This window comes from Telmatherina bonti, assembly GCF_933228915.1.
Source record: "Telmatherina bonti genome assembly, chromosome: 14".
Lineage (NCBI taxonomy): Eukaryota > Metazoa > Chordata > Actinopteri > Atheriniformes > Telmatherinidae > Telmatherina > Telmatherina bonti.
Window position 1 is genome coordinate 29,943,658 of NC_136612.1, and position 26,028 is coordinate 29,969,685.

Genomic DNA, 26,028 nt, shown 5'->3' on the forward strand with positions numbered 1-26,028 from the left:
TATTCAAGTAAAAGTAGAAAACGCAATAAAATCAGTGTTATCAGTTTTGCTCTTATTTAAAAATATTAAGGTTGTTTTTTTTCCATGTAATTTTTAATAAAGGGAAATTCAAAGCATGTACAGTGTTTAAGCGAACAAATGTAATGGGCAACACAAAATGCATTTTAAGACATTTACAAAGAAATGTTTCCCTGATGCCATCAGTGCAACAATCCAATCAATCATATCTCACCACAACTTTCTTTTACTTCTCATTGCATTTTATAATCTTTAAGCAATTCCACTCCAAAATCAGCTCAAAGTAAATTTCACATCTTTTATACAAATCAGACAACTAAAGAAAAAAAGCTGTAATGTAAACAAGTCCAAAACAACAAATTAAATGGAGCAAACCAGAGAAACGCATTAAATTAACTTGATAAAAAATAACAGACAATAAGATATGAGCACCTCTGATGGTTCAACAAAGTTAATTATTTCCTTAAGATTAATTATGTTGATTCAAATTTGATTAAATTATGGGGAAGTTAGAAAAAATAAGGCAGATTTAAGATGTCACTGCACTGTAGTCACTTAAAGTCACTCCATAGTTGATTATTCAAAGAAAAAACACAATAAGCGGATTTAACTCACATCTTCAGGGAAAAATAAATACCTGCTTTTATGTAAATGTTGCTCTTAAATCGGAATACCATTATTTTTATCCATGAAGATAAAGAGCAGATACCAACACTAACACATTTTCAGATGCAGGGATATTGTGTGTATGTGTCAAGTAATTTCCTTTAAAGATAAATAACAGAACAGTTTGACTATACAACACTAAAGACTTCATGTTTTTCTTTTTTTTTTTTTTTAAATTCTCACGCCAATCCATCCTCCTCCTCGTCGAATTTCACTTTGGCATCATCTGCATCCAACTGCAAAAGAAACCAACACATGAAACGGCGAGCCCTGAGTTTAGTGAATCATATTCAGACAGGTACTTACACATTTCATCTCCAGGGGAGTGAAGAGCCGGCCGGTCATGAGCATGCGCAGAGGAACAGTGAGAATGAGGATGAATGGCAGAGCCAGAGAGAAGGGGCTCATCTTCACCATCCACAAGACAGCCAGACACACAAGCTGGATTAAGGTGAAGAGATGCATCCGCAGGGTCTTCACCTGCACAGATGACCACACAGGAGGGAGTTAAGAAGGAGCTGATTGACATCAAAATGCAAGGGAAAAAAGAGCAAGTTTATATTGTGATAAAGCAGTGAATCATCTAGAAAGAGGCTCAAGACAAAAGATGACCACTGATACATTAAATATCCACTAGGACATACAATAAACAACATTTGTGGAGGATAGTTACCCTGGTGGCGTAGGCATCAGAGGGATGGTATTTCTTTGGAGTGATGAGCAGAAGCATCCTGTCCCACATCTGGACTCCACTCAGAGAGGTGATACCCATATAGAGGAAGATGCCAAACAAAGCTGTCATGGGAATCATCTTCAGAATGGGTTCCATGAAAATCGAAACACCTGAAAGAAAGCGAAGAAATGGTTAGGAAGAGGAAAAATGACTCTTCAAACTGAATCTGCTCCAACTGCTTCAGCAGCTTAGATGACGGCAACACCTACCAACCAGGGCGGCCACGATTGTGCCACTGATCCGCTGCTCAATCACCTTCTCTATCTCTGGTTTAGGGCCTTTGGTCATGACAGTGAGAGCGTTGGCGTGGGTGACCGATCGCACCGTGGCAGCGCTCAGCCAAGGCACCCCAAAGACAGAGGATATGCCTCCCATGGTGACCAGGAGGAGCAGATCATAATGGAAACCAGATCCTTTCACCATCTTCCGCTCAGGTTTGCTCACAATCAGCCTGGGATCCGCAGAAAACAGAAACACAAAGCACTTCTATTAACTATTGTTCACATGAGTTGCAGGCAATGGTGATGCCATCATTCACAACTCACGTAGTAATCTGGGACTCCATGAAAATGAGGATGAAAACGAGCAGAGCAGGGACACAGCAAGCACCCATCATCCACACTGGGAAAAGCTTCTTTTCTCCCATGGGGTTGATGAACCAGCCTCTGGCTCTGGGGTTGGTCACTTCAACACCTTTTGGCACGACCAGTTTCTGCAAGAGGAGAGGCGCCATATTCATTCAGAAAAACATCACTAAAAGGTGGAGCTGTAAGTTGTTCTGTTCTAGTGAGGGTTTCTGGGCATGTTTTGGGCAGAGGAGAGAGAGAATCAGTCAAAATAGTAACCATGGATTCATTATCTGTCTAATGCATCATTGTGGAGGATGCCTATCATGCACACATTTGTTCATGCACAGCTCTCGTAGCATTAGTCCGGTTGGAGTCTGGATTTTGGGCTATTGCAACACCTTGAGTGTTTTATTTTCAGCCATTCTGTTGTAGCTTTGTGCCACCAATTATTCCCCTGCTGCATGAACCAATTTCAAGCGCATGACTTCGCATTTGACTCCAGTATAATTATTGACGGAGGAGCTTATGTCAACTCAGGGACTGCAAGGTGTCCAGGTCTTTTAGCTCCAGAACAAATTCAATTTGCTTAAGACTTTGTGCTGACTCGTACTTTGTTCAGAAATAACTTTACCTAAGCCATGCAGCTGTGATTGACTTGAGTGACTTGAACTGAGTTGAATGTGATTGAATTGATTGTCTTGAATGTTTCCCACTTGGGAATTTTACTGCTTTCAAAGTGAATGAATTTGTTCTCAGGTATTGTTTAAGAATAGAATGAAATTATCCTTATCCACATGGACTTACACTATCATGCATATGCATAATCATAATTTTCACACATGTAATCAGGATTTTTCCCCCCTTTTGAAGCATTTTTAAGAGTTTGTTGACGTTCCTTACCTGGGTATAAGCGTCTTCAATGCTGATGTCCACAGCAATCATGAAGAAAATAGCAATGGGGACTCCAAAATCTCCAATCAGACGACGAAGCTAGAGACATGGAGGAGCAAAGAATAAACTTTAAAAGTTCAAATTGAACAGGGGTGTCCATTGTTGGTCCTCAAGAGCTGCTGTCCTGCAGGTTTTTGATGTATCTCTCTTCAAACACACTTGGCTTACATTAAACAGACCTAAAAATCTATGAGTTCACAATGACAGATAAATTTGAGTCAGCTGTGCTGGAACAGGGATGCATGGAAAACATGCAGGATTGAGGACCGGAGCGGGACACCCCTGAAATAGAATAAAAAAATCTGATCTTACCCAGCCGGGAAGGTAGTGACCATTCTTGAAACCTCGGAGGAAGTAGGCGATGAAAAAGCAGCCAAACATCAGGCACATAGACAGGAGGGCGGTGTTGGGGTATGGCCGTTCAATCTCCAGCTCTTTAACTGTGACGTTGCCATCTGGATGTAACTCGGTGTGCTCCACGACAACTGTGTGGAAGGGGTTGTCCAGTGTGTCATTGAGATGGTCATAATTCAGAATCAGAGGGTGGGTTTTGAAGATCTGAGGAAGAGAAAGCAGAAGTTGAAACAAAGGGAATAGAAAGAGACGATATTAAAGTGAAATGGAGTCTTAGATGTGAAGGAGATGGAGGAGCAACATGAGGGAACCTTCATGAGTTTGGCAAAGGTCTCGTAGATGAAGATGAGCGAGATGAGGATGGAAAAGATTTCTTGGGTGAAGCGGGAAATGTATCGGACCAGGAAGCTGCCTTCCACTGCCACGATGATAACCACGATCACTATCAGCCACATACCCACCCAGATGCGGCCCACAATGTACTCAATGCCCTGGGACTTGCAGAACTAGGATGGGATGAACAAAGGGAAATTTATTTTAATAAAGAAAATTAAATCTTTGAAGGCTTTTTGAAGGAGTTTTAAATAATTTAATTTTGGACATACAGCAAAAAATGCTTCCTCAAACAGGAGCAGAGGTCCAGAGAAGCCGATGACAAGAACAGGCTGCGCAGCAATGAGACAGAAGATGACACCCTGGATGCAGGTAGAGATCATCAACTCCGACACACCCATCATTTTTTCCGTTTTGTCAGCTGTGGACAGAATCAGAAATAATTATTGATAACTTCAGCAGCCACTGATGAGAAAAGTCCACCTTCCTGTCTTTTACCTAGAAGCCCTCCAAAAGTGATAGCTGGGGAGAGGGCAGCGAAGTAGATGAAGATGATGGCAGCAAGGACCTGGGGGTTCAGAGCATCTGTGAAGTCGCTGACGTAGTGGCGAAACCGGCGCTTTATGTCCTTCACCATTCCACCAAAAGGATAGCCTGTACGGGCCAAAGGGTCCTCCTTGGGCCCATCTGCAGCTGCATCCACTAAACAAGAAGAAAAAAAAAACTGACTTTAACACATGAAACTAAATCTACCTTTTGTCTGCTTTTTACATCTTCACCACTGTCTACATTTGTCTCTTTTTTTCTTTATTTTAAAAAGGGTATTCTTTAGTCAAAATTAAGGTAGATTCTGGCAAAACTTGGTTTCTTTGGCTATCTAAGGTGATATAGAAAACATGTATTGAATTTTATTTGCTGGTGTTATTTTTTCGAATAAGTTATTAGTTTAATTACTCAAGATCCAAAAAGATTGAGTTAGGATGTAAAATGATAGTGTACACATTGCAGCTTGCTGTGGATTCTGACCTTTGGCCCTGTCTCCGAAGGCAAGTCGTGTGTCAGCAGGACGGAGCCTGTCACGCAGCATCTTCTGCTGGTAAGCAATAATCGGCTCCAGCATCACCTTATCTTGGATTTCAGTGGGAGGAATCACAATGCTGCAGTCCATGAAGTCAGCAATGGCGTTCTTCAGATCTTTGTCATTTTGAGCCAAGAAAGCTTCCAGACAGAACACCTGACAAATCCCACAAAGAAACAAAAAAATGTTCATACACCTGCATCAAGTAAATGCATGTATGGGAAATGTGTGCTTCCATTACCGAAGTTGCTTCTATTTCCACTTTCCCCAACTTACCCAGTCAGCCATCAGAGCACCCATGGCCCGGCCACATTCACTGTAGTTTATTCCAGCTGTTGTGGGGCCCACCATCATAAAGATGAAACGAACGGGGACAGAAGACTCCAGAACGGACTCCATCACCACAGAGTCCACCAGTCTGACAAAGGCCACTACTGGTTTCTGCAGTAGGTCGAGGACACCTATGGGACACACCCTTTAGCAAAGATCTGCTCCAGAAACAAAGTGAAGTAAGTTGCCTAACCTGAATCAGAATAATTTACCTGTGAGGACAACTGAGGCCTCCATGTTGTCAGAGCTTTCCCTCTGCAAAAAAAATAACAGGTACAAAATGGTTTTATTATCGTACAGACGTCATAATGGATAATAAGAAGTAGAACTCCTGAAAGACCTTCTTTGCAACAGAAAAAGTCTGCATCTGAATGTCTCCAGAGGAAGTGACCACTGGTCCTGTAGACTGACTAAACAACAAACAAAATTATTAAAGAGTGCATTCTGTAAACAAACTCCAGAGTTCATTATCCTGCATGTGTTACCTGCGTCTCATCAGCAGAGCTCTCAGCAGGCCCTCTCGATCACTAGCCTGGATCTCCTCTTTGCTCACCAGCTCATCAGCAATTTTCTCAGCCACAGTAGAGAGACTGCCAGCATTCAAGTCAAAGATGATCGCACCTGAGGATGCAGGCTTGAGTTTACCACGGCTTGAAACGTTTTTCTAACTGATCTTATCCACATGGGTGGTTATTTTTATTTAATTTTAGGTTTCAAAATCACCTGTGTTCAGGGTTCTACGGACTTGGATCAAGCTCTTAAAGGCGAGATAGGAGACGTGAGAAGGTCCCCACTTTCCTGTGGCAATCTCCAGGTTCTCTTCGTAGCCCACCCATCGGCTAGTCTCTTGCCAGATGTTACCCTGGAGCTCATTCAGTTCTACATAGGACTGTGTTATGCAAAGTGAAAAGTAAAGTATTTCCATTCCAGCATATGAAATGTTATAATATTGATCTTGAGCATTTTATTTAAAAGGACAGACTAACTTGAGCATCCCCTCTCGTGGTGGCATTGGTGTTCAGATTCAGAAAAGCTTAAATAAAGACGCAAATAAGTGATTTTTGCACTTATATTAGAAGAGATCATTGAAATCTGCACATATTTTCAGAGGAACTTACCATCTGAATCGATGGGAACAACAATGGCTTCTGGGCGAGGTTCATTCTCCTTCTCCTTCTCCTCCTCCTCCTCCTCCTCTTCCCTCCTTTCAGGATCAAAGCCTGGTGAATCCCTGTTGATTTGGAGAAATTTTAAGTCAGACAAATGGATTGCATGATTGGCAACACCTCCCAGTGCATGGCCAATTCCTGAAAACTTAAAAATGTTTTTATTGCTATTCTTTGCGCAGCCACGAGATGGCAGCACCACACCGTCCTACCTCCCAGCTGCAGCCTCATCACGACTTGGCCTGATAGACTGTGAAGAGTGATTTCAGACACTCACACATTTCTGACTACAGACTGTGGTGCAACATTCAGTGTAGTTGGCTGCTTCTAACCATAACCATCCTACTAACGTCTTTTCCTCCTTTGCTACTTTAACTTGTTAAAACTCCATCTTGAGCTTGCCTGCACTTCAAAAACATTCACTTATCATATAGTGTCAGTGCTGCTGTTCCAAAAATAGTTTTAATGCATGGTTTACATAAGGTTGTTCAAATTTGCACAAACCTTTGCTACTATAACCTGTTATCTTAGACAGTGTTGGCAAAGAGCGGATGTTTTGTACATTCTATGAGCATGAACGCAAATGGGTTTTTATTTATCCGATGAGTACAATTCCAAGATTAACCTTTTATTTTTTTTTGTCTCCATCAGCTCTAATAAGACCTGTCTGGATTTTTTTTTTTTGCTGCCGCGTATAACACTGTTTTAGTGTGTAAGATGTTGTGCAAGAGACCAGTGCACTGCAGCTGCAAATAAATCAAAACAAAAAAGATATAGGTAGGATAATAATAATAAAAGTAGGACCTGTTGCACAGTTTTTAAAATAGTTGATAAGAGCAACTTAAACCCTCCCTCTTGATCTGAATTGAAGGTTTTCTGCTGGAATGGTACACTGCTCATGCTCCGTGTAAGGTAAGTAAGACCCATTATCTTATCAGATACAGAGTGCAGAAATTCAGAGTAAACTACACAGTGGAGAACAGAGAGGCTTCGATGAGGAACTTACAGTCTCACTGGAGAGGGGAAGGCTGAGTCATTGTCTTCATATGACATCTCACTGCCCTACATCAGAGGGAAAATTAGAGAGGAATTAATGGAAGCTGCTGGAAGAAAATCATGTGGGAAAATACTTCTTTTTGCATCAGAAAAGGTGGTTTCTGTGATGACCACATCAATTTTTGGGACTTTCATTTTACACTGCTGCAGATAAAAAGAAAAAAACTGACAGATGACAAAAGTAGACCAACCTCCTCAAAAGTGAAATTGTTCTCCATGGATGTTGAATAGTCTGCCCTTCAACTTTCAGTTACTTTTATGCATTCCCTAAAACAGAAGAGGAATTAATCAGCACCCAAAGATAAAGAAATGATGAGATATATATTAAAACTAGGGAACCAATTACTTCAAACCTAAGTCTGACAAATATTTCATGCAGCTAAATCACTCTAAACCTCAGATTTTTCCCCAAAATCTTAACAATCACAAGTAAAGCGCCTCTGTTCTGCATGCAAACTGTTTGGGTGTTTTTACTGTTCAAGGAAAAGTTACTCATTCACCAACCAGCTCCTAACTAGCTCTATTTTGAGCCTTTTTCAGACAACTTTGATAAAGACACAAAAGTCCACCATCACAAGCTGCACTTTGAGTTTTTCTGCAGAGCTGCAGCTCAGGGCAGATAATCAATCAGCCGTTGACAATTTGAGGAGCGATATAGTTTCAATAGGAGCGTACAGAGTCCCTTATCTTCTGGTGACACCCTTCAGCCAGATACATCTGTCCCACTCAGAGACAGCACAGAGAAATTTGAAAAATGTAGCATCTAAAGCTACTGTAACATCGAATAACATAAAATTCCAGACAATCTTATAAAAAAAAAAAAAAAACCAAAAAAACTTTAAAAAAGCTGTTTTTTTCATACATATTTATTATGTGTGAATTATTATTTTAGAACAAACAAATCTTCATATATGATCAAAACATGTGAGAATTTTCCTTTCAGACTTAATTTCTTTATCTGTAGAACTGATATTAGGCATATATTTTCATACATATATACAGAAATTTAAAGTTTGTTTTAAATGCTGAAAAACATAAGATTAATTTTTGGCTCTACAGGTTTTTTTTTTTAATTTATTTTTTTTACTTTCCATCTGTAATAAACATACTATCTCATATTGTCAAAGTAAAATGAGAGAAAAAAATGTGAACCATGGTAAGAGAGTATTAACATTTTTGTTTCACAAAGTTACTTTTATGCCACTTTAACAGAACTTAAATTTACAGTATTTACACTGAATTCCTGCCCGTCTTTCTAATTAAAGCTCAAATAGATATCCATCTTGTTTGACCCTTTAACTTCTGGATCAGTAGCAGCCAAAATGTGTCTAACCATTGGCCAGAGGAGGCCACACCCTTACCTGAATGCAGGTATTCCACCTGGTCTCCAGCACCGGACACAGGACGATCACTGCTCTGTCAGCCTCGACAAGCCCAGTGACGAAATGAGACAGGTCAAACGAAAAGATGACTACAGTGCGAGCCCCAGAAAAGCGGGAACACCCACACCAAACAACGTCAACAAGTTCAATACCCCGCAAACCTCTGGTTGCTGATCGTGATGGTGGTGGTGGGGGGGAGGGAGGGTGTATGATATACAAACATCTCTATCAGCTTGGGACACCTTGAGACAGGGATATCCCAGCCCTAATTTGCCCGCTCCGCCCTCTCTGCATGAACCAAGTCCAAGGCTGAACAGGGTCTGCACCTCGACCTGTTTGAGGGGCACACATGGGCCAAAGAGGGTAGAGAAGGGGGCAAATTACAGTATCACGAGTTGAACATCTTTTGACGTCATCTTGTTTACCAACTGGGAATTCCCTCACAGCTGGGGTTGCAGATGAGAGTTGTGGGCTTGGTTCTAAGAGATGCAATTTCCTGGACATTCATGTTTTTCTGTACAACCCTCAAGCTCATGTCTGATGTCTCACATCCATATGAGAGAAGAGACACAAAGCGACACCTCCTCTGCAGCTGATTGGACGGGACCCTGGTGGCTGATAAATGATGATGACTCATGATGATGGGCAGACTGGTGAAAAGGAAACACATTAAAGCTTGACAAAGATTTTTAAGTTAAAAACAACACACAGAACATGAAACATGAGGCTACTTTGACTGTAAAAGAATAGAAAACAAATTACACAGTTAAAGACGGTACAGTTCACTGTCATTCAGACTTAAATGAAGGAATGAGGTTTGCACATGATTTTCTACTTCATGAAATAATTACCTGGAGCTCTCACGCATGATGCACAAATGATGGTTACTTTTCTGTGGATTCAAGTGAGGCTGGCTCATCTTTTGCAATGTTCCACTTCACTCATTCTTTATCAGTCTGTCAGTGTGTTTTGGCTCACTGGCCTACTGAAATACAATTGATGCATTAAAATTCAAAATATTATTGGTGTTGTATTGATGCAGGATACTCTATTATCCATGCAGGGTAAGGCTATCACTTACCCTGAATTCTAAACACATCACCATTCAGTTATCCTGCCATCATTTCATGATATCTGCTTCTGACAGTGAAACAATGGCTCCATTTCCACATCGGATTCATCAGACCACAGCTAGATTTCCACTTGTGTCCATGCCTTAATCTGTTCTTCTCGATGGTTTCTTTGCAGCAGTTCCACCACCAGGTTCTGAAGCAGAGAACTCTGCAGCAGTGTTCATATTCTGCAGAAAGTCTCGCCATAGTTTTGATAATGTATTGAAAATCGCTCTTCTAATTTGCAACATGAACTGACGTTCATGTTGACAATTAACTCTTCTCTTTCCTTTGCTCCATGATTTATGCCCTTCGGCAACTGAACAGGGGGTTTCTGTGTTACAGTGTTTGTATTCCACTCATTAACTTTTAATAAAGCTCAGCTATTAACTGAAATCAATCAATCATTGTGTTAGCTTCACAAAGCCAGCTGGGATTCTTCCAAAGGTGTAGAGAGCTGTTCAGAAGACATACAGTGGATGCGCTGAAAAATCTAAAAATTCTGTTTGTGCAGCATCTTTATACATCTTCACTGATGCTCCACATAGCAGAATAAAATGTACAATGAGTGTGATGATGCTGCTTATTATAGCCGTTGATACATCGTGTCCACTGCAGTGGACACCCTTTTAAAGGCTGTTTTTAGTAGATTCAGAAGTGAGGATGGTATATTTGAAATTTATGGGTCATCCAACACACTGCCATGCATTGAAGAATAAGAAAATATGGGATAAAATTTCATATTTTATTCATAAGTATATAATTACTAAGATTACCTTACTGATAAAAAGGGACAAGAAATGACACTAGTCAATTTTTATAGATTTTTTCAATTTTATATATATATATATATATATATATATATAAATATATAAAAAGTCAAATAATATTAAAGACAAAGGAAAGTGTCTGTACATGTCTGTAGAAGTAAAATATTGCATGTTAAATATGTTGCATTGTATTTTCTAATTATTCATGCATCAGAGGGAAAAACCTGTGAGCACACATGAACTGAGCAGGCACTATGCAAAGCTTCATGCTTACTTTTAGTACTTCCTGTTCAGATGTTTTCCTGTCATTGTATGCTTTGTTTCATCAGTTATTGAACTGAAATGCATGTCTCTTACTGGGAATCTTCTCTTCTGAGTTCTCTTTTCCGTAAATTGTACATTTTGAATTTGCTCTTTGAAGACATTTTGTTTCATGACTCGTCTTGATTGATTTTTAAAGTGTTTGATTTAAACATGATTCTGTGGTTTGTAGAATGTTTGAAGACCTTTTGTTGTGATAAACTCAGTTTCCCTGAATATCTGTGTTCACATACAGCTCAGTCCAAAGGTCTGGCAATGCAAGTTAAAATACTTGTATTTTGCATTTGCTTTGATTTTAATGCAGTTGTCATTGCAAATGAAAAATCACTTGAAAGACTGCATGACATGCGAGTAGAGGTGAATCATGTTAATATTTGATAAGCCCTGTTTTTCACCATGACAACACAGGAACTACGCTGTTTTACTGGAATCTGATAATGTATGTTATCCCAGCATCACCTGAACATGTCGCAAGGACTTGTTGTGATGTCAGGAATGTCTGGTTTGTTGTCTGGTGTGTTTAAAAGGTCTAAGGTCAGGTATCGGGGAGGAAATTGCACGACAGTCAGCACTCCTTGATTTTGTTTGTCTTCATGTAGTTGCTCAAATCTTTGAGGCACGTTCGGGCTCGTTGCAGTATAATTCACTCATAAAGATGAAAACCAGCCGGTGGAACATGTTTCTGCAGTGCAGCCTCTTTGGGGTCAGGATGGAGTTGATTCCCTGCAGGTATCTTGCAAGTTTAGTCATTGCACGGTTGATTTGCAGCAATAATATTCAGCTTATGGATGATTTTCTGGTGTACACATGTCTATCACTGCCACATTGTAATTTAATGCATAATTTGCTGGGAATTACTGGCATATCCCATCCAGTGAGATCATCTCCTCAGCTTTGCCCTACATGATAATATCAATGTGACTTCAGCCACTTTCACTAGTTCTGATTTCTGTACCGCTTAATTATGTAAAATAAGTTAAAATCTTTGAATAAAAAGTGAAAATAAAATGTGGATTCCGATTATTGATTAAAAAAAAAGAACAACTGAACGTTCTTTGTATATTGTTCTGACTTTTTTGCACAAAGCAACTTATATGATCTGTCTCCCTGATCTGTTTGAGTTCAGATGTTCACCAGGAAAAGCAGAATCAGAGACAATTTCTCTTGATTTCATGTCACATTTCTGTGTTAAGATGTTTCTAAATCCCAGTGTACTTCCAAGGTAAACAAATGATCAAGCTGTTTTTAAATTTCAACCTTAAATGCATCTTCAAACATCTGTCCATGAAAATAAAAAGACCATTCTGTGTCTTTCAGTTTTTCTCTTCTTATTCTACTTCATATAGTAATTTGCCAGAATTTCTAGTTATTTTGATTCATTTTACATACATCTGGGTGTCTTCTTGCACTTAGCTGGTTTTAAAACTTCAATTAATTCATTCACATATGATCCAATTCATAAAAAGCACATCATCAGGAGTACTGTGTGAAGACATGAACATTTAACCCGAGGGTGACTTGTCAAAGTAAACCAGAATATCACAGAGATTGTCAATCTTATTAAAACATCTGGATGAAAACCTAGGGGCTCAGCTTTACACTGTGAAATTAGCCACACAGAGAAAATACACTAAATGGTGAGGAACAGTGGGCCCCAGATGAAGACTGTGGCCCAGGCCTGTTATCGCCAATTGTAGAAGCTATCTGCTAGGTCCATGTGCTGTAACATACAGTACGCAGACACTCCCAGTCTTCATATAGACACTTTCAAACACACATCTTGGTATATATGAATCTGCACATATTATTCTCACAGAATAATAATAATAAAAATGAAGAACTTCTAATCTCTTGTAATAAATTAAAGTAAAATAATGAAAATAACTTCTAAAATATCAGACAAGTTTTGTGAAAAAAGTGTGATTTCTATGTCTTGCACATGAGAACATGGAAACCACAGGATGGAAACTTTAGTGTTTATAAGGGTGATCATGTGACTGGGGTGTCAGATTCATACAGATTCAGTGTGTAAAACAAAAATTCACTTTTTAAACTAAATAATGGATCAAGCCAGTTGGATCCATTACTAGATGAATGGTGTGGAGCTGAATGAGGTTTAAATCTGCCTCCAACTGGAAGGTCAGACTCTAAAATGCTCTGCAAACTCATTTCTTTAATTGGAGAACTAAGACAGCCTTGATGAGCTATCTGCAGTTCACCAACCAGGCTGGTGTGAGTTATCACAGCAGGCCAGAGCCAAAGACCCACCTCGTCCCACTGCGCAACACATCACAACATGTCATCCTGTAATGAGGAGTAAACACAGCGGGACCCATTGTTAAGTCACTTTAATCAGACACTGTAACAACTGCCAACTCTGCAAACCCGGTCTTGAATAAGAGGTGGATTTATGATGATTTCAGGGCTGGCATATTAGTAAATACAAAGTTGTCAGACTCCCTTTCTAGAATGAATTATAATCCCAATTAGTTTAATTGATGATAGGCTCAGAGGAAGTTAGTAATTTAATGTGGTGTATGCTTAAAAAAACTGCAACAAATTGTGAAAGCAGCCTCATGTGTTGAAGCTTTTTCCCAAAGCATTTTTGTTTCTTTTACTCCAAATTTGACTGTAGTGTCACAACAGCTCAAATTGAGCAGAAGCCAGAGGCAAACGAATAAAAAGAGCTCTTTGTTGAGTTTGGCGCCCCTTAGTGTAAACAGTACAGAACACTGCATAATAAAATGATTCAGGTCTTTATTATGATCAAATCCTTCTCTTGGGAAAATGTCACTGAAATCATGATATTCACAAACAAAACCCTGAGCTTTCCTGTTCATTTTAACTTTTGATCATTGGTGAATATCTCATGTTTTTCCTCTCAAACTGTCTGCAATAGAAATTTTTAAGTCTTAAGAGACTTTTTTTTTACTTGATGAAGCATTTCAACAATGGGAAATAAAGGGAATTACGGCAGTCTTTACTCTGTTGAAAGAGGGCAAGTTCATGAGCTTTCAAGAACTTAAAACAAAGTACAATTTAGATAAGAAAGACTTTTTTTAGATACTTACAAGTCAGAGATTACTATATGAAAGAAGTTAAACCAAAACTTATAGACACTACGCATATTATTATAAGGGTAATGATAGATTCATATTTGCAAAAAAAATTAAAAGCCATCTCAGCCCTTTATAACTCCTTGAGGGGAAGCAGGCAGGAAACGACAATGTATCTTTAAAAAAAATGGGAAACAGAATTGGAAGTTGAAATAACAGAGGACGAATGGTTCCAAATGTGTGAAATTCAGCACAGTACTACAAATTCATTGATATGGAGGGAATTCTGCTGGAAGAATTTGACACGATTTTTTATTACTCCTAAAATCAAAAGCAGACAGACACATACTCCACAAGAGTGTTGGAGGTTGTGCAGAGAAATTGAGGCTAGTCACGCACATATCTTTTGGAGTTGCACTAAAATCACTAGATATTGGGAAGAGTTAGGAACAGCTCTGACAAAAATTTTGGGTTACAGCATTCCAAATACTTGTCTTGTGTTGTACCTTGGTAACATAGTACATTTTGTTAAGAAGGAAGACATGTTTATTACGAAGGTGGTCTTGGCGGCAAGCAAGAAGGCAATAACAAAAAGATGGCTGAAGCCTGATCCTCCTGTCCAGGAAGACTGGATCAAGATTGTGGAAGGAATATCGACAATGGAAAAAATGACACATAATCTTCGATTGAAAGGATCTAAATACGACAAGCAGTGGGAAAAATGGATCTCATTTGTAAGTGACACACAAGACGTAGTAAACTACTAAATGGAAATATCGGTGTAATGTGAAAGATATCAAAAATACCCAGACAGATGCTCTATTGTTGTCAATTGTGTTTTTGCAAGTTTCTATTTCGTTATTTAATTTTTTGTATGAGGATTTTTTTTTTCTTGTGATTTTTGTTGTGTGTTTGCATAAAAACCAATAAAAAATAAAGTTGGAAAAAAAAAGTTTTACTTGTATCTGCAAATCAGTGTATGAAGAACCTAATGCATAACTCACTGCCATAGCTTTAACCTTGACTGTTCAGCATAGTCAAAAACCTGTTTTACAGTGTAAAACAGGTTTTTGCTAGCCAATGACCTCAGGGGACTCAGAGGAAGACACCCAAGAGAAGCTCTTTGTATCACAAACAATGGCACACCCACTGAAAAACACTTCAAAAACAAGTCTGAATTTAAACACAGAGTGATAAAAATAAGAAGTGACTACAGCAGTACGTGAACAATCATTGCCTTTATTCAAAACCTACTTTTGGGATCTGGATGAAAAGGTTTGATGCAAATAAGCTGCCATTGTGGACAGGACAGACCAGTGAGTGATGGTCCCCAAAAACAAAATATTTGTCCAATTTGAAAGACAAATTCTTGAAACCCAAAAAAAGAGAGCAGAACAATGAGATCAAATCAAATACTTGATAGGGCTCATGCTGCATGATCAGCTTTGCCAATTCATTTTAAATATTGTAGTAAACAAACACTCCTGTACGGAGTTTCCAGAGTTTAATTCCATTCTTTTAATTACTCTGCATTTAGTGTTATAATAACATAATTTTTCTCCCTTTCTACAAAGAAATTTTTGCAACTTTTTAGCTCTTCCTTTGCATTTATTAAAAATAAACAAACAAAAAACCCCCCTCTTGGATAAGAAATAAAGACATGTTGGCAGTTGTAGAATGCCAGGCAATGAGGCTACAGCAAATTTAAAGTGAGCTCTCTTCAATCTCTATGCCATAAATCCTCCTTGTCGCTGCTCCAATGATGACAGGAAATCCAGGAATATATTCATCATACCATAACCTTTGATTTTCAGCTACAGTAATCATTAACGGCCTGAATAACCAAACAGAAACAGAGAGTGGAGCCAGACGGCAGAGTAAAATTTGTTGACATGAATCATGGTGCTTCATCCCAGCCAGTTGTAACAACACCAGGGGGGGCATTGGTGGTAGACTTGCCCTCCATAATGCTGCTGCAGGGCAGAGGGAAATTTACATGATGACACAAGGCGGGCGACTTTTGGTGATCTTCTGCACAGGTTTTCCATCATGGGCATCCTGTACGGCGCCCATTATCTATCACAGAAACAAAAAAACCCCAAAACAATTGTAAACCACATCATCATGTTTTAATCTGTACACAGTATGCGGAAGTATCATACTTACATCATCCTCATATGGGAAGCCACTAGTTTCCAGCTTGGAAAAGATCAGCTTCCCATTGATTACAACCTCAAAGCTCCCTAAAATAAAAGCAAACAACCAGGATAACATGAACTTTGGTATCATTAGCTGTTAGTTGTTGCGGATACAAAAATTTCAATAAATGCGAATTCAAATCACGGTTTGATAAATTTTATGTGCATGAAATACCTGTTCTTCCCACGAAGCCGGAGACGTCCGCATCGGGAAACTCACTCTTTACAGAAGAAGCGAGCTCCTGATAGCGGGGTCCGTATCCTCATCCACCACTACAAGAAAACAAACAAACAAACGAGTCAAAACATGCCTGTTAAAACCAGCCGACAAGTTAACCATCATAGTATGACTGAATGCAACGCTAATTAGCTTAGCTAGCGGTGATAATGACCACGAATAAATACTGTCTGAGATTTAATTTACGAAAAGAAACAACTGAAAGGTTGCCCGAAAACCAAAGAAACAACACAAAACAAAGGAATGGTTGAAGTAAATTCAAAATACCAGTATTCGACTTGAATTTTCACTCCCATTGTTACTTCTGCTCTAGCTACGCCTGTGTTCAGGGAAGCACTCGGTTTGCTTCTGTAACCAACAAGCTTGCACTACAGTAAGCCGAAAGGGGGCGGAGATTATATTACGTGACGTTACGTTGCGTGCGTAACGTGAAACAAGAGCGTCTCTTCAAGCGGCACCAGTGAAACTAACAGGCATTTTAGGCTTGTTGTGAAATGTCACCCAAAAGCTGAATATCACAAACTTTTTGTGAATAGTGTGTATACATATATACATACATATATACATATATACATATATATATATATATATATATATATATATATATATATATATATATATATATATATATATATATACATACACACTATTCACAAAAAGTTAGTGATATTCAGCTTTTGGGTGACATTTCACAACAAGCCTAAAATGCATTCAAACCTGTACAGGTGAACTAAATGTGATCTTCTCTAAGCTTTTAAATGCACATGTCCAACTGTTAAATGTTTCAATAAATTTTGCACAAGTTGCTGTTCTCTAACAAGGAGCTTAACGGCAAAAATCACGGCAGGTGTGTGATCCTTGAATTGACCAATAAATGTCCTGGTTCAATTAGAGCTGGTGTTTAAACAGTTGTCCTCATCATGCTGTTCACATTTTGACATCATGAGACCAAGACGACACCTAACAATGGAACAACAGTCCCTTGCCATTGCGATGCTTCAAACAGGACGTTCTCAGACAGAAGTGGCCACTGAGCTTGGAGTGTCACAGAGTGTCATCAGCAGGTTGCAACAGAGATATGGAGAGACTGGAAGAGTCACAGAAAGACCTAGAAGTGGACGTCCTTTGGCCACATCCCGTGCTGATGACCGCTACATTGTGAACACTGCCCTGAGAAACCGGATGATGAATGCCACTCAACTCCAGGCACGTTTAAGAGAGGTGAGAGGCACCCAAGTGTCACGTCAGACCATTCCAAACCGTTTCCATCAGCGTGGTCTGCGTGCTAGATGACCTGCACGGGTACCTGACCACACCACCAGGCACAGGCATCGTCTTGCATGGGCCAGGGAGCATTTACGCTGGACGAGGAACCAGTGGGCCTCAGTGCTGTTCTCTGATGAAAGAACAGCTACCTTTTGGTTAATGGTATTTGATGGAAATTTGGAGACAGTAGGTTGTTGGGCATGGTGAGTCACAAGGAAGCCTCACAGTCATGAGTCTCTCCACACGTAACACTGTTAAAACAAATATAACAAAGCATCCCTAGTTGGAAAAAAGAGCATATGATTATGCATAGTGTCATAACCCTCAATCTTTGTTTGGTGATTGTAGTTTGAAGGATTATTTCCTCAGCTGTAAGTAAAGGAGGACAGCATGTGACATGGATGTTGTGTATGACATTGTGGCTTTCACATAATATCCACTTTAAATTAATTATGCCATACTTGTTTTGCAAGACTGATGATGCATTGTTAGTACAACAAGAGCAAGTTAGGTGGAAATCTATAGTTGAAAATCACTTGGTGTTGTTCCGAAATGCTCTTTAAAGGTGATTTTGCTTGGTAATTGATCCAGTCATACATTGTCATGACTGCAAGGCTTGGGTATGTGACAGAGTTGTAGATATAACATCCTCCTTAGCTGAGGAGGCAGAACAATATAAAAATGATTTTGATTGTACTTGAAAAATATAGTTAAGCTCTCATTGGATATTTGAGCATTTGCTTTTATGTTCAGGTGTTTTGTTTATCTTTCATTTCACTTTTTGAATGTTTGGAGAAAAAAAGCCTCCGGGGAGGAAGGACAGGGAACCCGATCATGTTGAGATGGTATTCTGGGAGTTGTAGCAAGACTTTATTTGTTGAGGGAGTACTGCACATAAAATAATCAGAAGAACTCAGAGTCACTGTATTTATTGAAATGGATAAAGCAAGAGAGACAAAAAAGAACAATTGCATTAAATTCAAGAGGCGACAAAGTTAATCTGTATTATGTCTCGCAACAGATGGAGCCATTCTGGAGGCAGCTGATTTGAAGGCAGCTTTGTGCCAAGAGCCAGTATTACAGAGTCCAAACTTCAATCTGCCATTTACAGTCCAGACAGATGCATCTCGCAGGGGCATTGGCGGAGTTCTACTCCAGGGAGAAGCAGAGGACAGGAAGCCTGTGGCTTATGTCAGTCGGAAATTGTTCCCACGGGAGACCAGATACTCAACAGTTGAACTGGAATGCCTTGCCTTGAAATGGACGATTGACTCTTTCAAATACTATCTGTTGGGAAGGGAGTTTACTCTTGAAACTGACCAGAGGGCTCTCCAGTGGCTGGAGTCAATGAAAGACACTAACAGCCGCATCACAAGATGGTTCCTATCTCTACAGCCTTATAGGTTCTGCATTCAACATGTGCCAGGGAAGCAGAACACAGTGGCAGACTTCCTTTCCCGCCAGGAGAACCTGGAGCCTTCCGAAGGGGAGGGAAATGTGAGGAAGATGCAGGCATCCCCTCACTAATCAGGTGCTGTTTTGTCACTCGGACATGTACATATCCCTTTATTTCTTTGTTTCTGTTGATGTATTTGTTCACTAAAGATGGATCCTATTTAGTTGAACGATGCATTAATTTGGTTTGTTTTCTGTATATGTTTTGGTTGGCTTCTAACCTCTCTCTCTCTCTATCTCTCTGAGGTGATCTTGGAGATCAGCAGTGTCATGGAGGCGCGCCCATGAATGTTGCTGACAAGGGCCTGGTGTGCTTAATTAGTTGGTTGGCACAAACCAAATGGCCTGAGAAGAGGGGGGGGGGGGGGGGGGGGGGGAGATTGGGGAAGAAGTAGTTAATCTTTATTTGTGTTGATTAGTATTTCTTGTTTTGATTATTAAAGTAAAAGGATAAGGTGTGAGGTAATTTAGTCTTTTTCTAGTGGTGTTTAGAGTTAAGCTGTATTGTATGTTTTCAAGATTTGTACTTGTGACTACGCCCCTGTGTTGGGCATTAATGAATATGGTTCTCGCCTATATATACTGGTGGAGGAATGTGAATTGAAAACAAAAGGGGGAAAGGTGTCTGTGCATGTGAAACTGAAAAGAAATCTAAGTAAAAAGAAACCGAGTTCTGCCAATTTTGATGTCCCGTGGTTCTTCCTCCTCTTCTTCCTTTGGCTGTGCACCTGAGGGGACGTCGCCATTCTGCACTCCCTAAGGTTAAAACCTTACAAAGTCGATTCACACTGAGCAGAAATGATGGCCGGCAATGATGTTGGAGACGTCAGGGAGAGCGCTATGCATCAGCCACTGTTGTCACCAGGCGAGCTTTTGGTGGTGACGGTGTTACAGTGTGGGCAGGGGAGCTCCCTCCTGGTCTGCTTGCTTTCTTTCATGCACACCCCCAGTTATTATTTGGGCAACAATACTGCCTCAGGGTGTCACATCAGGGGTCCTCAAAATTCCAGACTTTCCACTGATTTAAGTAATTTGTTTGCAATTTTGCAAGGCAATTTCCTAAATAAAAGTCACATTTTGAGCATGATGCAACCCCGCCCATGTCCTCTGACATGAACAATGCAACATTCTTCACCTTGCTATCACTGCAGCGTGAGGCAGGGTGTGTTCAGGAAGGATGAAAGCCTATACTGTTGAAGTAGTGGGATCTTTTCAACACTATGCATCCTTCCTGCTGAGATGTACACGGGCAACTTGGATCACACATTCCCTCGCAAGGAGACCTCAGTATGTGTGACAAAAGGTAGCTGTTCTCTCAAATTGTTGCAAGCAACAATGCAAAGACTTCCTGTATTCTTGACCCTTTATAACTCTGATTTCAGTCATACCACGAGATGTCAGAAAACATTGCAGTTTCAGGGTGTAGGGAAGCAGAGTTAAGAATTGTGAGTTTATAAAACAGACAAACAGGTCAGCTGTTTGTAGTGGGTGTAGAATTTAACTAATTTATACTTCGATAAAACAAAACAAAAGTTGCTCATAATGGGCAGCAAGCACCACCATCGGTACAATATGCAGGTAGGCAGCAGTATGTTTAATGACAAATTGTCACTGCTTGATAGACTTAATAGAGGTGATATTGTTTCTCACAGGTATTAAGTGAAAATAACTCAGTGCTCGCCTGTGCGCGCCACACTTTTATGGGTCTTAGATCTGATAATGACGCTGTCACGTGTGGTCTGCTGTCTTTACTTAATGGTATTTGATGGAAATTTGGAGACAGTAGGTTGTTGGGCATGGTGAGTCACAAGGAAGCCTCACAGTCATGAGTCTCTCCACACGTAACACTGTTAAAACAAATATAACAAAGCATCCCTAGTTGGAAAAAAGAGCATATGATTATGCATAGTGTCATAACCCTCAATCTTTGTTTGGTGATTATAGTTTGAAGGATTATTTCCTCAGCTGTAAGTAAAGGAGGACAGCATGTGACATGGATGTTGTGTTTGACATTGTGGCTTTCACATAATATCCACTTTAAATTAATTATGCCATACTTGTTTTGCAAGACTGATGATGCATTGTTAGTACAACAAGAGCAAGTTAGGTGGAAATCTATAGTTGAAAATCACTTGGTGTTGTTCCGAAATGCTCTTTAAAGGTGATTTTGCTTGGTAATTGATCCATACAGTCATACATTGTCATGACTGCAAGGCTTGGGTATGTGACAGAGTTGTAGATATAACATCCTCCTTAGCTGAGGAGGCAGAACAATATAAAAATGATTTTGATTGTACTTGAAAAATATAGTTAAGCTCTCATTGGATATTTGAGCATTTGCTTTTATGTTCAGGTGTTTTGTTTATCTTTCATTTCACTTTTTGAATGTTTGGAGAAAAAAAGCCTCCAGGGAGGAAGGACAGGGAACCCGATCATGTTGAGATGGTATTCTGGGAGTTGTAGCAAGACTTTATTTGTTGAGGGAGTACTGCACATAAAATAATCAGAAGAACTCAGTCACTGTATTTATTGAAATGGATAAAGCAAGAGAGACAAAAAAGAACAATTGCATTAAATTCAAGAGGCGACAAAGTTAATCTGTATTATGTCTCGCAACAGATGGAGCCATTCTGTGGCAACTATGTCCTGTATTCTGGGTTCAATAGATGCAGTTTTAATGCGCACCCTTGTCGGATATGCTGTCTTTGGAAGAGCTTATAGCTTATAGCTAACACTACATCTCAATAAACCCCAAGAAATGTGCATTGGCAAAGCATGAGCTTCAATATCTGGGCCACATCCTGGGAAGTGGCATAATTAAGCCGGTGAAGGATAAAGTAGAAGCTGTCAGAGCCAGCGAGCGACCAACAACCAGGAGACAGGTTAAGTCTCTTTTGGGCTTAGTTGGATGGTACAGGAGGTTTATTAAGAACTTCTCTGCACGTGCTGCACCACTTTCAGATCTAACCAGGGCAACAAAGACAAAGATTGTCTGGGAAGAGGACCAGGAGAGAGCTTTCCAGGATTTGAAGGCAGCTTTGTGCCAAGAGCCAGTATTACAGAGTCCAAACTTCAATCTGCCATTTACAGTCCAGACAGATGCATCTCGCAGGGGCATTGGCGGAGTTCTACTCCAGGGAGAAGGAGAGGACAGGAAGCCTGTGGCTTATGTCAGTCGGAAATTGTTCCCACGGGAGACCAGATACTCAACAGTTGAACTGGAATGCCTTGCCTTGAAATGGACGATTGACTCTTTCAAATACTATCTGTTGGGAAGGGAGTTTACTCTTGAAACTGACCAGAGGGCTCTCCAGTGGCTGGAGTCAATGAAAGACACTAACAGCCGCATCACAAGATGGTTCCTATCTCTACAGCCTTATAGGTTCTGCATTCAACATGTGCCAGGGAAGCAGAACACAGTGGCAGACTTCCTTTCCCGCCAGGAGAACCTGGAGCCTTCCGAAGGGGAGGGAAATGTGAGGAAGATGCAGGCATCCCCTCACTAATCAGGTGCTGTTTTGTCACTCGGACATGTACATATCCCTTTATTTCTTTGTTTCTGTTGATGTATTTGTTCACTAAAGATGGATCCTATTTAGTTGAACGATGCATTAATTTGGTTTGTTTTCTGTATATGTTTTGGTTGGCTTCTAACCTCTCTCTCTCTCTCTCTCTATCTCTCTGAGGTGATCTTGGAGATCAGCAGTGTCATGGAGGCGCGCCCATGAATGTTGCTGACAAGGGCCTGGTGTGCTTAATTAGTTGGTTGGCACAAACCAAATGGCCTGAGAAGAGGGGGGGGGGGGAGATTGGGGAAGAAGTAGTTAATCTTTATTTGTGTTGATTAGTATTTCTTGTTTTGATTATTAAAGTAAAAGGATAAGGTGTGAGGTAATTTAGTCTTTTTCTAGTGGTGTTTAGAGTTAAGCTGTATTGTATGTTTTCAAGATTTGTACTTGTGACTACGCCCCTGTGTTGGGCATTAATGAATATGGTTCTCGCCTATATATACTGGTGGAGGAATGTGAATTGAAAACAAAAGGGGGAAAGGTGTCTGTGCATGTGAAACTGAAAAGAAATCTAAGTAAAAAGAAACCGAGTTCTGCCAATTTTGATGTCCCGTGGTTCTTCCTCCTCTTCTTCCTTTGGCTGTGCACCTGAGGGGACGTCGCCATTCTGCACTCCCTAAGGTTAAAACCTTACAAAGTCGATTCACACTGAGCAGAAATGATGGCCGGCAATGATGTTGGAGACGTCAGGGAGAGCGCTATGCATCAGCCACTGTTGTCACCAGGCGAGCTTTTGGTGGTGACGGTGTTACAGTGTGGGCAGGGGAGCTCCCTCCTGGTCTGCTTGCTTTCTTTCATGCACACCCCCAGTTATTATTTGGGCAACAATACTGCCTCAGGGTGTCACATCAGGGGTCCTCAAAATTCCAGACTTTCCACTGATTTAAGTAATTTGTTTGCAATTTTGCAAGGCAATTTCCTAAATAAAAGTCACATTTTGAGCATGATGCAACCCCGCCCATGTCCTCTGACATGAACAATGCAACATTCTTCACCTTGCTATCACTGCAGCGTGAGGCAGGGTGTGTTCAGGAAGGATGAAAGCCTATACTGTTGAAGTAGTGGGATCTTTTCAACACTATGCATCCTTCCTGCTGAGATGTACACGGGCAACCTGGATCACACATTCCCTCGCAAGGAGACCTCAGTATGTGTGACAAAAGGTAGCTGTTCTCTCAAATTGTTGCAAGCAACAATGCAAAGACTTCCTGTATTCTTGACCCTTTATAACTCTGATTTCAGTCATACCACGAGATGTCAGAAAACATTGCAGTTTCAGGGTGTAGGGAAGCAGAGTTAAGAATTGTGAGTTTATAAAACAGACAAACAGGTCAGCTGTTTGTAGTGGGTGTAGAATTTAACTAATTTATACTTCGATAAAACAAAACAAAAGTTGCTCATAATGGGCAGCAAGCACCACCATCGGTACAATATGCAGGTAGGCAGCAGTATGTTTAATGACAAATTGTCACTGCTTGATAGACTTAATAGAGGTGATATTGTTTCTCACAGGTATTAAGTGAAAATAACTCAGTGCTCGCCTGTGCGCGCCACACTTTTATGGGTCTTAGATCTGATAATGACGCTGTCACGTGTGGTCTGCTGTCTTTACTTAATGGTATTTGATGGAAATTTGGAGACAGTAGGTTGTTGGGCATGGTGAGTCACAAGGAAGCCTCACAGTCATGAGTCTCTCCACACGTAACACTGTTAAAACAAATATAACAAAGCATCCCTAGTTGGAAAAAAGAGCATATGATTATGCATAGTGTCATAACCCTCAATCTTTGTTTGGTGATTGTAGTTTGAAGGATTATTTCCTCAGCTGTAAGTAAAGGAGGACAGCATGTGACATGGATGTTGTGTATGACATTGTGGCTTTCACATAATATCCACTTTAAATTAATTATGCCATACTTGTTTTGCAAGACTGATGATGCATTGTTAGTACAACAAGAGCAAGTTAGGTGGAAATCTATAGTTGAAAATCACTTGGTGTTGTTCCGAAATGCTCTTAAAGGTGATTTTGCTTGGTAATTGATCCATACAGTCCTACATTGTCATGACTGCAAGGCTTGGGTATGTGACAGAGTTGTAGATATAACATCCTCCTTAGCTGAGGAGGCAGAACAATATAAAAATGATTTTGATTGTACTTGAAAAATATAGTTAAGCTCTCATTGGATATTTGAGCATTTGCTTTTATGTTCAGGTGTTTTGTTTATCTTTCATTTCACTTTTTGAATGTTTGGAGAAAAAAAGCCTCCAGGGAGGAAGGACAGGGAACCCGATCATGTTGAGATGGTATTCTGGGAGTTGTAGCAAGACTTTATTTGTTGAGGGAGTACTGCACATAAAATAATCAGAAGAACTCAGTCACTGTATTTATTGAAATGGATAAAGCAAGAGAGACAAAAAAGAACAATTGCATTAAATTCAAGAGGCGACAAAGTTAATCTGTATTATGTCTCGCAACAGATGGAGCCATTCTGTGGCAACTATGTCCTGTATTCTGGGTTCAATAGATGCAGTTTTAATGCGCACCCTTGTCGGATATGCTGTCTTTGGAAGAGCTTATAGCTTATAGCTAACACTACATCTCAATAAACCCCAAGAAATGTGCATTGGCAAAGCATGAGCTTCAATATCTGGGCCACATCATGGGAAGTGGCATAATTAAGCCGGTGAAGGATAAAGTAGAAGCTGTCAGAGCCAGCGAGCGACCAACAACCAGGAGACAGGTTAAGTCTTTTTTGGGCTTAGTTGGATGGTACAGGAGGTTTATTAAGAACTTCTCTGCACGTGCTGCACCACTTTCAGATCTAACCAGGGCAACAAAGACAAAGATTGTCTGGGAAGAGGACCAGGAGAGAGCTTTCCAGGATTTGAAGGCAGCTTTGTGCCAAGAGCCAGTATTACAGAGTCCAAACTTCAATCTGCCATTTACAGTCCAGACAGATGCATCTCGCAGGGGCATTGGCGGAGTTCTACTCCAGGGAGAAGGAGAGGACAGGAAGCCTGTGGCTTATGTCAGTCGGAAATTGTTCCCACGGGAGACCAGATACTCAACAGTTGAACTGGAATGCCTTGCCTTGAAATGGACGATTGACTCTTTCAAATACTATCTGTTGGGAAGGGAGTTTACTCTTGAAACTGACCAGAGGGCTCTCCAGTGGCTGGAGTCAATGAAAGACACTAACAGCCGCATCACAAGATGGTTCCTATCTCTACAGCCTTATAGGTTCTGCATTCAACATGTGCCAGGGAAGCAGAACACAGTGGCAGACTTCCTTTCCCGCCAGGAGAACCTGGAGCCTTCCGAAGGGGAGGGAAATGTGAGGAAGATGCAGGCATCCCCTCACTAATCAGGTGCTGTTTTGTCACTCGGACATGTACATATCCCTTTA

At 40.3% G+C, this 26,028-nt stretch overlaps 2 protein-coding genes across 2 annotated transcripts; both read right to left on the bottom strand.

Moving 5' to 3' along the window:
• Positions 1-286: 286 nt before the first annotated feature.
• On the bottom strand, positions 287-8,750 carry slc4a1a (solute carrier family 4 member 1a (Diego blood group)). Its single transcript, XM_079253533.1, has 21 exons — positions 8,616-8,750; positions 7,446-7,521; positions 7,205-7,260; positions 6,151-6,263; positions 6,019-6,065; positions 5,756-5,921; positions 5,518-5,653; positions 5,373-5,442; positions 5,245-5,287; positions 4,979-5,163; positions 4,651-4,858; positions 4,123-4,326; positions 3,897-4,045; positions 3,603-3,797; positions 3,250-3,495; positions 2,887-2,976; positions 1,963-2,129; positions 1,627-1,868; positions 1,358-1,527; positions 991-1,164; positions 287-920 (listed from the first exon to the last, which is right to left on the bottom strand). The coding sequence occupies exons 2-21, from the start codon at positions 7,470-7,472 to the stop codon at positions 864-866; spliced, it is 2,745 nt and encodes a 914-aa protein (XP_079109659.1). The 5' UTR covers positions 7,473-7,521; positions 8,616-8,750; the 3' UTR covers positions 287-863.
• Positions 8,751-15,114: 6,364 nt separating this feature from the next.
• Positions 15,115-16,691, bottom strand: LOC306765334 (migration and invasion enhancer 1-like). The gene is made up of 4 exons (XM_079252752.1): positions 16,599-16,691; positions 16,269-16,366; positions 16,062-16,138; positions 15,115-15,971 (listed from the first exon to the last, which is right to left on the bottom strand). Exons 1-4 carry the CDS (start codon positions 16,625-16,627, stop codon positions 15,888-15,890), a joined length of 288 nt encoding a protein of 95 aa, XP_079108878.1. The 5' UTR covers positions 16,628-16,691; the 3' UTR covers positions 15,115-15,887.
• Positions 16,692-26,028: the final 9,337 nt, after the last annotated feature.